We start from the raw sequence: 15,162 nt of genomic DNA, 5'->3' as shown, positions 1-15,162 counted from the left end.
ACCCCCCTCAGTGACTCACCGGCTCAAGACTCCTGATTCCCCCCCCCCCATGACAACAGACTTAATGCAGTCACCCCACCGGGGTCTCTTTACCTAACAGTCTTACAGTGATGAATGCGGCATCCCAGGCAGCCCTTCATTTCATTGCTGCCGTTCCCAGCTAATGCTTGAGCTCCCTCTGTTAAAGACTCCGATCTTATTTTCTGCAGTGTAATCTGTAGTCTTTATGCCATAGCTACAAACAGACAGGTCCCCCCTGCCTTGACTTTCACAATCTTTTAACCCACATATGATTCAATCTTTTTAAATCAATGAGCCTCAGACCACGCAAGTGTTACTGCCAGGTTATCACCTGCGCCCCACTTTTCTGCGATAGTTCCCCTTCTCACAAGGAGGTGGCGAAGTGGAGTTCTGCTCTGCAGCAGGCCCGACGAAGGGGTCCGTCAGTTCAGTGGACTGGGGACGACGGCCGCGGCCTGACTTTGGCTGCCGCCTGGTGGAGGCACCTGGCCTTCTGGCCCGCCCCCAGGCACCTCACGCTCTCCTTCGCAGCGCAGTGCTACACCGGCCTGATCTAGCCGAGCCTGCAGATTGGGCGCAGTGCGAATTGTCCCCACTGGCATTTGGAACGATGCTGCGTTTCCACCCTTGCCCGCCTCCTTTTGCAACGAGGCTGGGCGCTGGAGGAGGGAGCGGCGGAGGGCAAAGCCCAGTGGCTGCGGCACAGGTACAGCTGCTTTCATCACTACTCTGATGCCAGTGGGCAGCCCGGCTTCCAGCCCTCCCCTTTGCTGGGATGAGAACATGTGCGAACTAGTGGGAGGGGGAAGCAAAAGGGTGCCCTGAACTGGCTGCCCGTGCTTTAAAGCAAGCATCTGGCAGGCGGACCCGCCAGGCCACATGCTTTAAAGGGCAGGCAGCTAAATTTTCAAGTCTCTCCTTCTCTCCCTCCCGTTCTTTAGCGGGGAAAGCTAAAGGGTGCCTGAAATGGCTGCCCCCACTTTAAGGCCTACCCATACTGGTTGTTCCGGGGGAGGGTCAGTCTCCCCGGAAAATTTCGGGGGGTGAGCCCCCCCAGTCTGCACCTATGCGCTCTCTCTCTCTCTCTCTCTCACACACACACACACACACACACACACACTCACACACACAAACACACACACTCAGCCAGCATTTTAAGACTCTTAGGCACGCCCGTCGTGAGGGCTTGGCGGGGGTGAGGTGGCGGCGGGCCAGGGCTTACTGCTTGTTGTGCTGCACATTGGAGGCCGGGTGAGGAGGCGCCACCGTGGCCAGGCTCCCAGAGGAGCAGGTGCCGGAAGGTGTGGGCCAGGAAGCGCACGTTCTCCGGGGGTGGTGGGCCCAGGGCTGCTGGTGGGGGGAGAGGGCCCAGGATGGGGGGGGGCCTGCGTGGAGTAGCAGCCCACCCCAGGCTGAAGAGGACGGCAAGGGCCGGCAGGGGTGGGGAGCGATAGCAGCGCTCTTGCTCAGCCCGGGAGGGGAGGGGTGGGGTGGGCTCAGACGCCAGCTAAAATGCTGTTCCGGTGCGTTCCGGCCCAAAAATAGCCCTGGCCGTAATATATGTAGCTTACGTTCTATGTGTGACTTATGCTTGTTAATTAGACCTGTGTGTCTTTGCAACGTTTGCTGATGATAGCTCGTTTGCATCTCCTACTCTGAATTGATTACAAAGGTCCCAATTTCAAGCCTCAACTCCCCATCTGTAATATGACAGTGATGCTGGATCTGTCTTACAGGGCTGTTCTAAGGATTGCAGTCTATGTGAAGCACTTTGAAGGCCCTGTGTATCACTAAGCATTGTTATTATGAAGGCAAGAGAGGTTTTCAGAGGGCTATAGGGAAGTTTTCAGAGAGCCTCACAAATGTGAAAGTATACTGGATAATTTAAGGAACCAGATGGGGCCAAGCAGGACTTTCAAACATACCTTCCCAGTCAAGAAACCTACTTCGTATAAAGAGGAGATTTATCAGATGTTAAACTGTGCACTCGTTACTAAATCTCACACTTGTGCAGAACCGTAATACCCACCAGCCATGCTTTTGACGTGTTAACTGTAAGCCTTCTTCGTACACTTAGATTATGCTGTCAGCACATGAAGGGGTAAGATTAGGGTGGAGGAATATGGCCCCAACATATCTGTGTTGTATTATTCCTTTGTAAACAGAGCTTACACACATGCATACAGGTTGTCAAGTCTCCCTGTGATCTGGTGCTCTGAATAATGCTCAACAGTGAATGCTTGGAGGCTGGATTCGGGCCAGTAAGGATAACTCCATGCTCCCTCAGTGTCTTTTTAATTTTTTTAAATTAATAACATAACATTACATTACTTGTGACATATATAGTTTATTTATTTATTTATATTTATTTATTTATTTGATTTTTACCCTGTCCTCCCTGCCAAAGCAGACTCAGGGCGGCTTACAGAGGAAACAGTAGAACAACAATATAAATATCGATATAAAATACACAGAAATTATTTAGACCATTAACATGACAATGGTGGTATAGCTATAGTAAAGTGCATTCATCAGTACATCCATTCTTGGCGGACTCAGGCTGGAAATAGAATTGGCACAGTACACAGATGGTCACACAGCTCCTTACCTAAATGCCAAGCAAAAGAGCTCCAATTTTGTGGCGCTGCGGAACTGAGAAAGGTCCCGCAGGGCCCTGATCTCATCCGGAAGCTCATTCCAGTAGGTTGGAGCTGCCACAGAAAAGTCCCTGGTCCTGGTTGATACCAGCCTGGCATCCTTAGGACCAGGGGGGGGGCAGACGATTTTGTGACCCTGACCGTAGTGCTCTCTGGGGACCATATGAGGAAAGGCAGTCCCTCAGGTAGTCAGGTCTCTGACCATAAAGGGCTTTAAAGGTCAAAGCCAGCACCTTGAAGCGAATCCGGTATGCTGTTGGCAGCCAGTGCAATGCCTTCAGCACAGGCTGAATGTGCTCTCGCATAGGGAGACCCATCAACAGCCTCGCTGCCGCATTTTGCACCAGCTGCAGCTTAGGTCATCTGAATCAGTCTGTAGTTATCCTACTTCTGTAACCTTTGTACCGGTGTGTCTACCCATGATGCTGTCAAGTTCTCTCTGCACATGGTAATACTATGCAATAGTTGTCTTAAGCTCTTAAGTTTTTAGGTTGGCCTGCAATGTACTGTGGCTTGGATTCTATACTACCTTTCCACTAGCATTCCTGTTTGTCCATTGTCAAGGTTGTCCTCCGTTGTGGAGTGTGCCTTCCTTGAGTGCTAGGCACTTCCACTCGGGGAAGAGCAAATGTCTTTTTATGGGGCTGAAAAATACTTCATGTAGAGCAAAGAACCATCACCTTGACAGGTGAAGATAAAAGCAAGTAGAAAGAAGGCAGAAGATCCTAGCCTTTGCAGGCTGCCCTAGGAAGCAAAAGATGAATACTATCTTAATGCACACGCATGCACTCTCCAGATGGTCCAGTGTATACCTACTTCCAACATCTTCCAGATTTCCGTTCCCTATAGTGTTGGAAGTAGCACATTCCTGTAGAAGTCTGAGCTACATACTTTTGTGCACATAGTAGTTCCTGGAGGCTTGGGACTGAGTTGATTGTATCAATTAATTGTACCTATTGCCTTATGCTGATTTGCACAGCTCCCTCTTAGCTGCAGCTTCTGTTCATGTGCACCAGAGTTTCATGCTGGTGAAACCAAGCCAAGTAAAAAGTCTTACACTGTAGGAAACTCCTTTTCCTCTTCCATCAGAAGACTCCATGTGCTGGAGGGATGGTTTTGCACTTACTGGGCTAAGTAGTACGGTACAGTCAGGTATTCTAGCATATGAAATATCCAGGTAGCAGAGAATTTGGGGTTAGTTGGTTTATTAAAATTTGTATCCTGTCTTTCCTCTTGGCTCAAGGTGGCTTGTAGCATTATTTTATATATTGGTTCAGAATGTATGTGCCTTTTTTTGAAGCAACAATATTATTTTCTTTATTGTTCTTGTCCTCTTAGAGAAAATGAGGTCCTAAAAGTACAACTAAAGAAATATGTCGGAGCTGTCCAGATGCTGAAAAGGGAAGGTCAGACTGTGGAAGGTGAGTGTAAAGTGTGGCTGAATACACACACACACACCTTCCTTTTGTGGAATTACATAGCTTCCTGTTGGATGCAAAGTTCATTCCTAATGAGTGACTGACAATTTCAGTCTTGATAGGGTAGAATAGATATCCATAGCACTTAGCCCATAGTACTGTTATCCAGTAATTTTTAGATGACAAAGGGAGCTATTGCATTTCTGATATATTCTCTGTCCTCCCCCCCCAGTAAGGCTTGACAAAAAGAGCATTTGATGGTTCAGGTTTGCCAGTCTTGTGTGTGTTGTGAACAAGTGATAAGGCAGTTTGCTTCTATGTGTCTGTACATGCGTGCATGTCTCTATTATCTGTACAAAAATTGCAGTAAGTGCTGCTTTAGATCCCTACAGCAGCCAGGGTTCTTCTTTGAAAGTATTTATGGCTTAAGAGGTTGCTGGTTTCTGCAGCAGAGTAAAAAGAGATTTCTTTCAAACACTCCTTTATAATTTTTTGCACAGGGGGAGAAATATTTGTGGGTATAAATATGAGTTGTACAGGGACTTCATGAAGTCTGTGACTGCATTCTCCAAGTGTTAGGCCAATGTCTTTGTGCAGTAATTTTATAAGCAGTGTGATCTGGCTGAATCACTTGCAGCTCTGTGCACAGGAGTTGATTTGAAGGCTTCATGGAAACTGCAGTTGGTTCAGAATGTAGACCGCAAGGCTGCTAGCTGGTAAGGGTAGAATGCAAGATACCTTGATAGTACTTTAAAAGCTTTGCCAGTTAGTTTCCAAAGGGCTGGTTTAATGCTTTGAATGTCTTGGGATCATGATAACTGAGGACCACCTGCTCTCATTTGGACTCCACCGGGGCCATGAGATTATTCTGTGAAGTAGTGCACTGGATGTCCCTGAGAGAGAGGGGGCAGTTGTAAGGGACAAGGCTGCTTCCATGGTGGCATCTGGCCTGTGGGATTCCCTTTCCACCCTGCTTCATCAGGCACCTGCTTTTAATGAACTTCAGGTGCTATTGTAAATGACTGCTATTTCTACAAACACTTTTTCATGCATTATATCTATGGGGCATGAATATTTTATTTTGTCACTGTGTGTCATGATTGATAGGTCTGGGTTGCATGAGTAGAGGTTGCTGATGCCGGGAGGTAGACTGGAACTTGTTAATTGATATGACTGCTGTCCATGATAGTTGCACATAAAGATCACTATAAACAGAGGAACTTTCGCTTTCAAATTCATCAGTACCATCATCAAAAGTTGTAGTATGTTATGACTCCGCTCTTTTTAAATCATTAGGGTTTTTTTTTTTTGGGCATACATGAACCTATTTCTTTTGTATTTAACTCCATAGCTCTAAGTGATTGGGTCGCCAGTAGTCAGAGCATACCTTGTGTGCAGGAATTGAAACACTTTGAATGGATGGAAAACTTAAGTGTTTGTCAGCATTGATCAAAACAGGTCCACAGCCCAGAACCTAACAACTGGAAAGCTGAGTAAGAGCTCAGTGGAAGGAGATGGGACTGAGCAGGCTTTGAAATGTGCACTTGAAGGAAATGATCAGTAAAGGAGGCAGAAACCTGATGGCAAAAAGGTGGCAAAGAGTGTAGGATGTTGCTTGAAGGAGGACACAGTGAGAAGGGTAAATGAGGAAATTTTGTTTTACTCAGAGTGCAGTGACAGGGAAAATTCTGTGCTGTTGACAGAATACACACACACACACAGAGTATTTTTGTATTTTGTGTGTGTGCCCATGCCCGGAAGTCATGGCAACCTCTGGCGACATCTACTGGGGCACAGAGAATGTTCAGAGAAGTGGCTTAATAACCTGTTTCTGGCCTCCTGGCCCTGGTATTCTCTCGAGGTCTCTCATTCAAATACTTGCCAGGGTCAGCGTGCTTAGCTTCTGAGATCTGACAAGATTGGGCTTGCCTGGGCTGTCCAGGTCAAGGCAGCTTCCTCCTATTTAAAAGGACTGGTGTGGTGGGTCCACCTATCGGCCGATCCTTTTAAGTGGGAGGTATTCAACCCCTTGGTTTTGCTCCCCCCTTGCTCTGGAGCGGGTTGGAGCAAAACCCAGGGGTTTGAAGGCTTCCACTTAAAATGTTCAGCACAAGCTGGTCCGCCTTTCAGCTGATCCTTTCAAGTGGAAGATATTCAACCCCTCGGTTTTGCCCCCCCCCTGCTCCAGAGCTTGAATATCTGCCTGCCATTTAAAAAGATCAGCTGAGAGGCGAACCCACTTGTGCTGAACCTTTTGAATGGGGGGAAGCCATTTCAGCCCTCCCTTTTGCTTCCACCCTACAGAGTGGGGGGAAGCAAAACAGACTGCTCAAATGGCTTCTTGGCATTTCAGACTGATAGCGGACGGATGCAGGCGTTTAAACCAAACAGCTCAGCTGTTAAATGGCTGGCAGTTCGGTGTAGCTGAATGCACCCGGATAAAAGCCAAATAAGATCAACTTTTATTCGGGCTCAGTTTATCAGTAGCTGAATCAGATTAGAGGATCTGATTTGGCTGAATAAATCCCCCCCAAATACCGATAAGGTATTTTTGGGGTATTTATTCGGTTCGGCTTATGTGAAATGCACACTCCTAGTGCCAGTGTGTTACTGTTATCAGACATTGAGGCAAGGGTTTGAAGATCATTTGAGTGACCTTGGGCTAGTTGCACACTGTCAGGCTAACTAACCTCATAGGGGAGTAGCATTTCGGTTGTTATTTTATTTTTAAAAGTTTTTATCATGCCTTTCAACCCAATTAGGGACCTTGGATTTGCAAGCAGTTAGTCATTAAAAACCTACGTGTGTGTGTGTGTGTGCGCGCACCCACCCACACTATTTTCCTGGGTAGTTTTGGTGCTACAACTAAGAAGGCCCCTTTTTAGTTTGCCACATGTCAAGCTTCAGATGATGTGAACACAAAGAAATTAACTATGTGTGGTGTCAATACCAATTTCAAAAATCAATACATGATTTTTATTTATACAATTATATTTATACAATTTCCATTTATACAACCATTTATACAGTTTCCAAATCTTAAGCAAAATTATTCATATAATACACAATTCATAATCAGGGCATAAAAGATTTAACGTGTCCTGTACATGGCTCACAAGTCCAAAACACTCCAAAGTGTTCAGTCCCTCCTATTGAACAGTATACTTCAGAGTGTAAAGGGGGGAAATGAGCTTCCAGAAGATATCTACTCCAACAGTTCCAAAAGGGGAACACTTGAATGGTTCCAAAAGAAGAACTACAGGATTGCCTGCTTCATCAATATGTTCCATGTTTCACCAATATGGCTTGACCAATATGGTCACTAATATGGCCCCTCCCAAGGCCACCCCTCAGTCCCCAGGCTTGTGAGGATGTCTGTGGTGGAAAGCACAAATTAATTGTTTGGCCCACACATGATCTTCCCGAACACACTCATTATGACTAAGATCAAAATACCATTTGATTAAATAGTACAGGTGACCCCTCTTGATCTTAGAGTCTAGGATGTCCTCCACTACTTGGTGGAGTTTCCCCCCAGTTTTTCCCCAGGTTGCAGGCCCTTCAGATTTTTTGTGGATACATACACAGAGTCCCACTTTGGTGACCTGTCTTTGTCAGCCTGAGTTTTGTAATCCTCCTTTGCTTTAACTAGAGCCTTTTGAATTAAGGTCCGTTGCTAAACCAACTCAGAGCACCACACTTTCAAGTCCCTTGGTCCAGCTGGTGGAGATGCAATTGTTGTGGGGGTATACTACAGACCTCTGAACCAACTGGAGGAACTGGATGATGCATTTGTACAACAGCTTGCTAAACTTTCACAGAGACAGGATGTAGTGGTTATGGGAGATTTCAACTATCCAGATATCTGCTGGAAATCTAACTCTGCTAGACTTGGGACATCCCGCAGATTCTTGAATAGTCTTGCGGACAACTTCATCTCTCAGAAGGTGGAGGTGGGAACCAGAGGATCTGCTATCCTAGATTTAATCCTGATTAACAGGGAAGAACTGATTGATGAAGTGAACGTTGTGGGATCCTTGGGGAATAGTGACCATGTCAGCTTGGAATTTGACATAGAGAAGGATGTGAAACCAGGACATAGTAGGACGTATCCTGGACTTCAGGAAAGCAAAAACTCAGAGAAATATTAGGTAGGATCCCACTACTGACTAAAACCCCAAGAGCGGAGATCTTCAAATTAGCTTAAATATACACTATCTCTTAATCACGCTAGTACCATTATGAATTGAGTTACATATCATATTATCTCTTTCAGAACTTAAACTTAACTGTTAACAGGTAAGACCCCTCAGCATCTAGTTTCAATACTTTCAAAGGCACAATTCAGAGTCTTTCAGCCTTCATTTTCCCTTTCCCTGTCTCTTCCGCAATTTATAAGGACTTTTAGGGGCTGCTGCCCCTTTCTCTAATAGAGAGTCCTCTCCAGAAGATCCCGAGTCCAGCTCGCCACTGGACTTACTGTCCATCCCTTCTTTTTCTTCCTCCTCTGGCTCTCCCAACTGGATTCTCAAAAATTCCCATGCTTTCTGCGCAGAGTCAATCTTCTCTTTTTTGTCCTTGATTTTGAAGGTGACGCCTTCTGGAGTTAGCCATCTGTATCCAATTGCATTTGTCTGAAGAAAAAGAACTAAGTCTTTGTATTTCTTCCTCCTTTGTCTTATTTCAAATGGAATGTCTTTTAAAATCCTGATAGTATTGTCTCCAACTTTCATGGGTGATCAAGATGCCGCTTTCAGGATTGCATCCCTCAAATGTCTCTTCGAGAATCTTATCACTATTTCCCCAGAGTTGTTCCATCACCGGCTTGAGCATATCCGCCAGGAGTTTGAGGACATCTGCTCCCTCTTCCGGTCTTGGACTCTGCCCGCCCGGCTTCGTTTTAAGCTTTCTCTGCTGGGCCGCCATCTTTCCCGTTTTGTTTACAGTTTCTGCCGCTTCCCCACAACTCGGAAAACTCACCAAACGACTTCGCAATTCAGATAAGTCTCTCAAAACACTTTCAGTTTACTTCCTCCCCTCTCCCCCTTCGTGTCTTAACCACTCATTCGCAAAAGAGGCGTCCCTCTTTGCAATCCCTGTTTCTAATTGTGTGTGTGGGGGGGAATCGCTTTTCAAACTACTCCATTTTTATTCAGAACTCAAGTTCATTGTTGGCCAGTTTATCTGACTACGCTTGGTTTTACACCATTCCTCTCGATCTCCGGCGCTTGTCCCGGTCAGTCCAGCTTATGCCCGAAGGCCACTCAGTGACTGGACCGTCGGGGCAGAGGGGAGCCTCAATTCTCCGGCATTACACCATCGAAGAGGCTACCCCTCAAAAGCCCTGTGGCCTGGAGCCTATTGCAAAGGCTCCGCGGGGGTGCCACTTGAGGTGGCACCCCTCCAGGCCGCTGGTGTGCGATTCGCCCTCCTCCATGGTGAGGAGAGCGTCCGCCATCGCTGTTCTGTCGACCGGAAGCCCTGTATTAAAATTATTCATGGAAAACAATCTTTTAGAGATGCTCATAATAGTAGAAATTATCCTTCATTAGATGCTGATGTTTTTTCTGAATAGTGTAATTATGGAGGGGGGGGAACTTGGCTAGCTGTATTCTGCTGTGTTACAATCATAGAAATGAAGGAGTTATAAGAATAGAAGCAGAGGGGGATGGTCAGGTTATAGAAGGGGGAAAGGGGGGTGGGGAGTGGAATGATAGCAAAGTTTCTAAAAATGACTGGTTTTGCGTCATTCCTTCTGGCTGCCATTCATTAGCTGTGGGTTAAACTCCCCATCATTGCTGCTGAGAATAAACCAGAGCTGGATGCATGTTATAATTTGTATGAGAACAAGTTTAGAGTCCAGTGGCACCTTTAAGACTAACAAAGGTTTATTCAAGGTTTGAGCTTTCATGTGCAAGGCACACTTTTTCAAATACATTGGAATGGTAGGTAAGGTTCAACCTTATAGACATGGACTTGACAGCAAATTAACATGTAACATGATGATGTTTAAGATATGCAAAGTCAGAACTAAATAACAAGTTAAAGTTATAAAGTCAACAGTTGTAAAGCAATAAATATGTCAAAATAGCAGATAACTGTCTAAAGGTGTATTTTCTAATTGTGGGAAGCAAACTGAGTATCTCCATTCTCTTCTCCCAGGCATGGGATCACTTAATAGCACTTTTTGAAGTGGATGCAGTGTCATGTCAGTAAACCATCCCAATATTCCTTGCATTACATTCAGTATTCTAGTATACTATTCTGAAAAAGAAATACACTAAAATACAGAGGATTTATAGTCCTCCTTGTTAAGAATACATATGTGAGGACTGAATGAGTTACTATATGTAATGAGGTAAGAAACCAATATCCCTGTTGAGTCCCGAGGAGGTTTTTGTTCCACGTGTTGCAATAACTTGTAATTCAGCAGTTTCCATCCCTACATGATGACCTGTCAGACACCAACCCCTACAAGTTTTTAAAGAACTGTCTCAATACAAACTTGAATTTTTTGTACCAAGCAATCCTTTGCTAAGATATCCTTTTTCAGCACAATGAAGATACCAGTTCCAATTTATGGTTAAATTCCTTCATTGATGTGTTCATTTTTGTAATTGTGTTCAAATACTCCTGTACTTCTAAAAAGAAATATATACTGGGGGTGGGAAACTGCATAGTGTCTCTGAAATCTTTCCATTAGAAGTGATGTTAGTGAAAAGGGTGACATAATTGTCAATATGTTCTTTGAAAAAACGTGATGCTGTAAAGTTTGTATATGTCAGACTCGGGCCGTGGAGTTACTGTTTTAATGTATCTGTACTGCTAATGCTTAATTTCGCTTTTGTATCCCGGCTTATTAGGCACATCTGGTATTGCTCTATGGCCTTATCTTTTGCCCTCGCTGACATGACATTCCCAAAGGGGGGGGGGGGGTATGTGAGAGTGTGCTTGTCTGTAGGTAAAGATGCACCGCTTGTAATTCTTCTTCACGCAGCCCCCAGGAAGTTCTCAGGGTTTCGCATGAGAGCTAACCTTGGGAGAGATAAGACTTTGGGCATGGCTAGTTGGGCCGTATATCTCTCATGACCCTTAGTGTGGATGACGTATGCATGGAATATGGGACCCCATCCTTATTATTGATTCCCAAGCTTGGCGTCTCCAGTTCTGACGAAGACGTTTGCCTCTACAGTTAACCAAATCTTTCCAATAAACTTTCAAAGGAAAGACTGTGTTAAGAGAGGTTCTACTGGGAGTCTGATAGTATAACACAAAAACAGCCGCTTAAATACAGTCATACATATGGCTTCATTACAGTTATGACATCCAAGTGGCATTAGAAAATGTCCTGTGGTCTGTTTATCTTTGACTGCTTTTTAAAATTTTCATGTTGGCTGTAGCATCCGTGATGGTTACATCAGAATGTGAAGACAAATGCATCTCCTTGCAGTTTGAAATCTTTTTCCACTTCAAAATGGCAGAGAGAGCTTTGGGGCCAAGATCTCACTTTTGAGTTTATGGGTGAGTCTTGTTTCAAAGCCTTTATGAAACTGGCATTAATTTACGGGATGGTATGTGTGTGTGAGCAGCTGATGTGTAAATTCAGTTGCATCCAGAACGTAGGTCCACATTGCTATTGGTACTATGCTATGCCTTTAGAACCAGGCCTAAGGAATGACACAAGGGTAGATTTTGAAACTTTTAAGCCGCTATCATGGCTGTGTTGCAGCAGAACCAAAAAGGAATCTTACAGCAGCTTAGTGCTGAACTTGATGTAATTCTGGGGATCTGTTTGTATCTCCAGGCTTGTAATTGAGCTGGAAAGAGACTGGCCACAATATGGATACCTGTCTTTGTTTTCCTCCAATGGTGGTGAGGGCATTTCCAGGTAGGGAAACTGTGTGGGGTGTTGAGTAATTTAGATTGGCTGCTTTTTGCAGCCCAATTATATGCAAACCCATATATTTATTTGTTTGCATTTATATCCTGCCCATCCCGCCGGCGGGCTCAGGGCGGGTAACATCATTGAAATATATACAATTTCAGTTTAAAACATTAAACATTAAAACACAATAAAACATTATAACAATTAAAACAATATGTACAGCTTGGAAGAGCATAAGTTGGCTATAAAATTCTGGCCTGATAGTACAATGGGATAAAGGCCAGTTTTTGGTGGTCAGTAGACAGGTGATAGATGGGTGATAGCAACCTCAGGGAGGCCATAGATGGGCGCCCGCTGCCTCAACCAAAGGCCTGGCAGAACAGCTCCGTCTTGCAGACCCTGCTGAATTGAAGATCCCGCAGGGCCCTGGTCTCAATTGGGAGCATGTTCCACCAGGCTGGGGCCAGGACAGAAAAAGTCCTGGCCCTAGTTAAGGCAAGACGGGCGTCCCTCGGGCCAGGGACCACCAGGAGGTGTTGATCTGTTGAGCATAACACTATTTGAGGTGTATATGGGAAGAGGTGGTCCCTTAGATATGTTGGTCCCAGGCCGTATAAGGCTTTGAAGGTCAAAACCAGCACCTTGAAGCGAATCCAGTACTCAACTGGCAACCAATGCAGTTAGCAAAGCACGTGCGTAACGTGAGCCCGCACAGGCGTTGACGTCAGCAGGCGCGTCACCGCATTCTGCACCAGTTGTAATTTCTGGATCAGCTTCGAGAGTAAGCCTGCGTAGAGCGAGTTGCAGTAATCAAGTCTGGAAGTGACCATTGCATGGGTCATCATCACTAGGTCTTGGGGGGAAAGATAGGGCTTCCGTAGCCTGATCTGCCTAAGATGGAAAAATGCAGATCTGGCAACTGCAGCAACCTGGGCTTCCATGGAGAGAGAGGCAGCCAGTGTCACTCCCAGATTCCTCACTGTCTGGCCCGGCACCAAAGGTGCCCCTTCCAGTGTGGGAAGCCTGGTGCCCCCATCCAACCCCTCTCGACCCAGGTATAGGACCTCCGTCTTCGATGGATTTAACTTCAACCGACTCTGCCGCAACCATCCAGCCACAGCATCCAATGCCTCAGCCAACTTCGTAGGAACGGAAGATGGATGGCCATCCATTAACAGCATACTGATGACAACAAAGCCCATAACTCCAGACTAACTGGGCAAGGGGGCGCTGTCCCGCTCCGGGGGTCGCGGGCCCCCCCCAGCCGGCCCCGGGAGCCCCAGCACATGACCCCACACCGAAGCGAGACCACTCACCGGCAAACCGAAGACGCGACGAGACAAAGCGGCTTGGATTCCCGCCCAGCGAAGACGGAGGCCCAACAAGGAATCACGGCCGCGCCCGAGGACGGGTCGGCGGCGCAAGGGGCATTGGGCGGGGAGAGGGCTGGAGCGTGGAGAGGGGACGGCTGCAGGCTCACCCCATAGAGGCGGGGCGGCACCGGCGGCACGGCTCCATGGCCGCAGGAATCGCCGGCGGCAGACGAACGCATGACCCAGGAACGCCCAACGGCGTTCCCACTAATGTAAGGGGGCGGGGCCGGGAGCACGGAGGAGAAGGGGCGGGCTGAGCAGGGTGCAAGAGAGAATAAAAGGGGGACAAAGAGAGGGCCGGGGAGGAGAGCACGCTGCGATCCAGTACGGGAAGAGAGAGAAGACGAAAGCAAAAGAACAGAGAGAGGAAAAAGGGCGTGGTCACAGCGTGCAGGCAGAGGGGCGTTGGGGGGTGCTCATAACCCCGCCCCTGCCAATCTGAGGCCACCTCTCCCCCGCTTTCTCCTGACTCCCACTCTTCCTCGTCCCATGCTTCTCCGTGCATCGCAACCGACACCCCCAATACGGCCACCGGGGGCGCCCCACCCGAGGCAAAGGGGGACCTTGACAGGCGCATATAGATGTTAAATAACATTGGTGAGAGGATCGCCCCCGGCGGCACTCCATATTCCAGTGGGTATCGCAGTGCCACCTACTGTTCCCGACCACGGAGGAAGGAGGAAAACCATTTCAAGGCAGTCCCCTGAACTCCTACGTTGGCAAGGCGGTGGGTCAATAGATCGTAATTGACTGTATTGATAGCCGCCGTTAGATTTAATAGTACCAGCAGTGCCGATCCACCCCGATCCAGATGTCTGCGGAGATCATCTGTAAGGGCGACCACAGCCGTCTCCGTCCCATGACCAGGGTGGAAGCCAGACTGAAAGGAATCAAGGATGGAAGTGTCATCCAGGAAGGCCTGGAGTTGTTCAGCCACCACTCTCTCAACCACCTTACCCAGAAATGGTAGGTTCAACACTGGGCGGTAGTTGGTTAGGACCATAGGGTTCAATTATGGTTTCTTCAAGAGCAGACAACTACTGCCTCCTTCAAAAATCTCTGGGAAAGTCCCAGTAGAAAGGGACAAGTTGATAATCTTTCTCAGAGGGACCCGAATGCTCTCCCCGCAGGCCTTCACCAACCAGGAAGGGCATGGGTCGGGGAGGCAAGTAGTCGGCCTTACTGCTGCCAGGATCCTGTTGACTTCCTCCTGGGAGAGTTGATTGAAGTGGTCCAATATTGAACCAGAAGACGGACAAGGGGCTTCCAGTTCTCTTTCAATTGTGGTTGGGAGGTCCTGGCAGAGTGTCACAATCTTATCTGTGAAACAGCTCACAAATGCCTCGCAGCCGATGGCCAATTCCCTACTAATTCCCTAATAATTGGGCTGGGCGTGAGCTTCCAGATGCAGTGGAGGCCGCATAGAAGTCCTCCATCGCAGCCTTCACAGCCATCTCATAGGCTATCATAAGCGTCCTATAAGATGTTCGTTACACAACTTCCGGTTTCGGCAACTCACATGGCGGACACTCTCCATCAGAGCTCCGATGGGGGCGACCAATGCCGTGGCAGACGGGAGGGGGGCCGCCCCATTGATCCGGACCCACCCAGAGTCCTTGTAGGGGACTCCCAGCCTGGGGCACGAGAGGTGCCTCTCCTGAGGCCGCGACCAAGGATCGAGGCTCCCCTTTGCCCTGATAGGTCCCGCCGTTCCGGTGCCATTATGGCTTCAAGAGGCATACACTGGGCGAACGAACAAGTGATCAAGCGAAACTACAAAGTTTTCCCTACCTCTGCAGCCGGCATGG

The 15,162-nt window shown here is 47.3% G+C and overlaps 1 protein-coding gene across 1 annotated transcript in view; it reads left to right on the top strand.

Annotated features, from left to right (window-relative positions):
• The window catches only part of SNX29 (sorting nexin 29), a 206,519-nt gene that overhangs the window by 54,452 nt on the left and 136,905 nt on the right, over positions 1 to 15,162 (top strand). The window contains exon 14 of the mRNA XM_015415493.1: positions 4,017 to 4,099. Within this exon, the coding sequence (XP_015270979.1) occupies positions 4,017 to 4,099 (83 nt within the window). The remainder of the gene's footprint in view (positions 1 to 4,016; positions 4,100 to 15,162) is intronic.

The sequence above is a fragment of the Gekko japonicus genome, unplaced genomic scaffold (assembly GCF_001447785.1).
Source record: "Gekko japonicus isolate JY-2015 unplaced genomic scaffold, Gekko_japonicus_V1.1 scaffold1631, whole genome shotgun sequence".
Classification (NCBI taxonomy): domain Eukaryota; kingdom Metazoa; phylum Chordata; class Lepidosauria; order Squamata; family Gekkonidae; genus Gekko; species Gekko japonicus.
The sequence above is the reverse complement of the archived record's forward strand: the minus strand, read 5'-3'. Positions and strand labels throughout refer to the sequence as shown.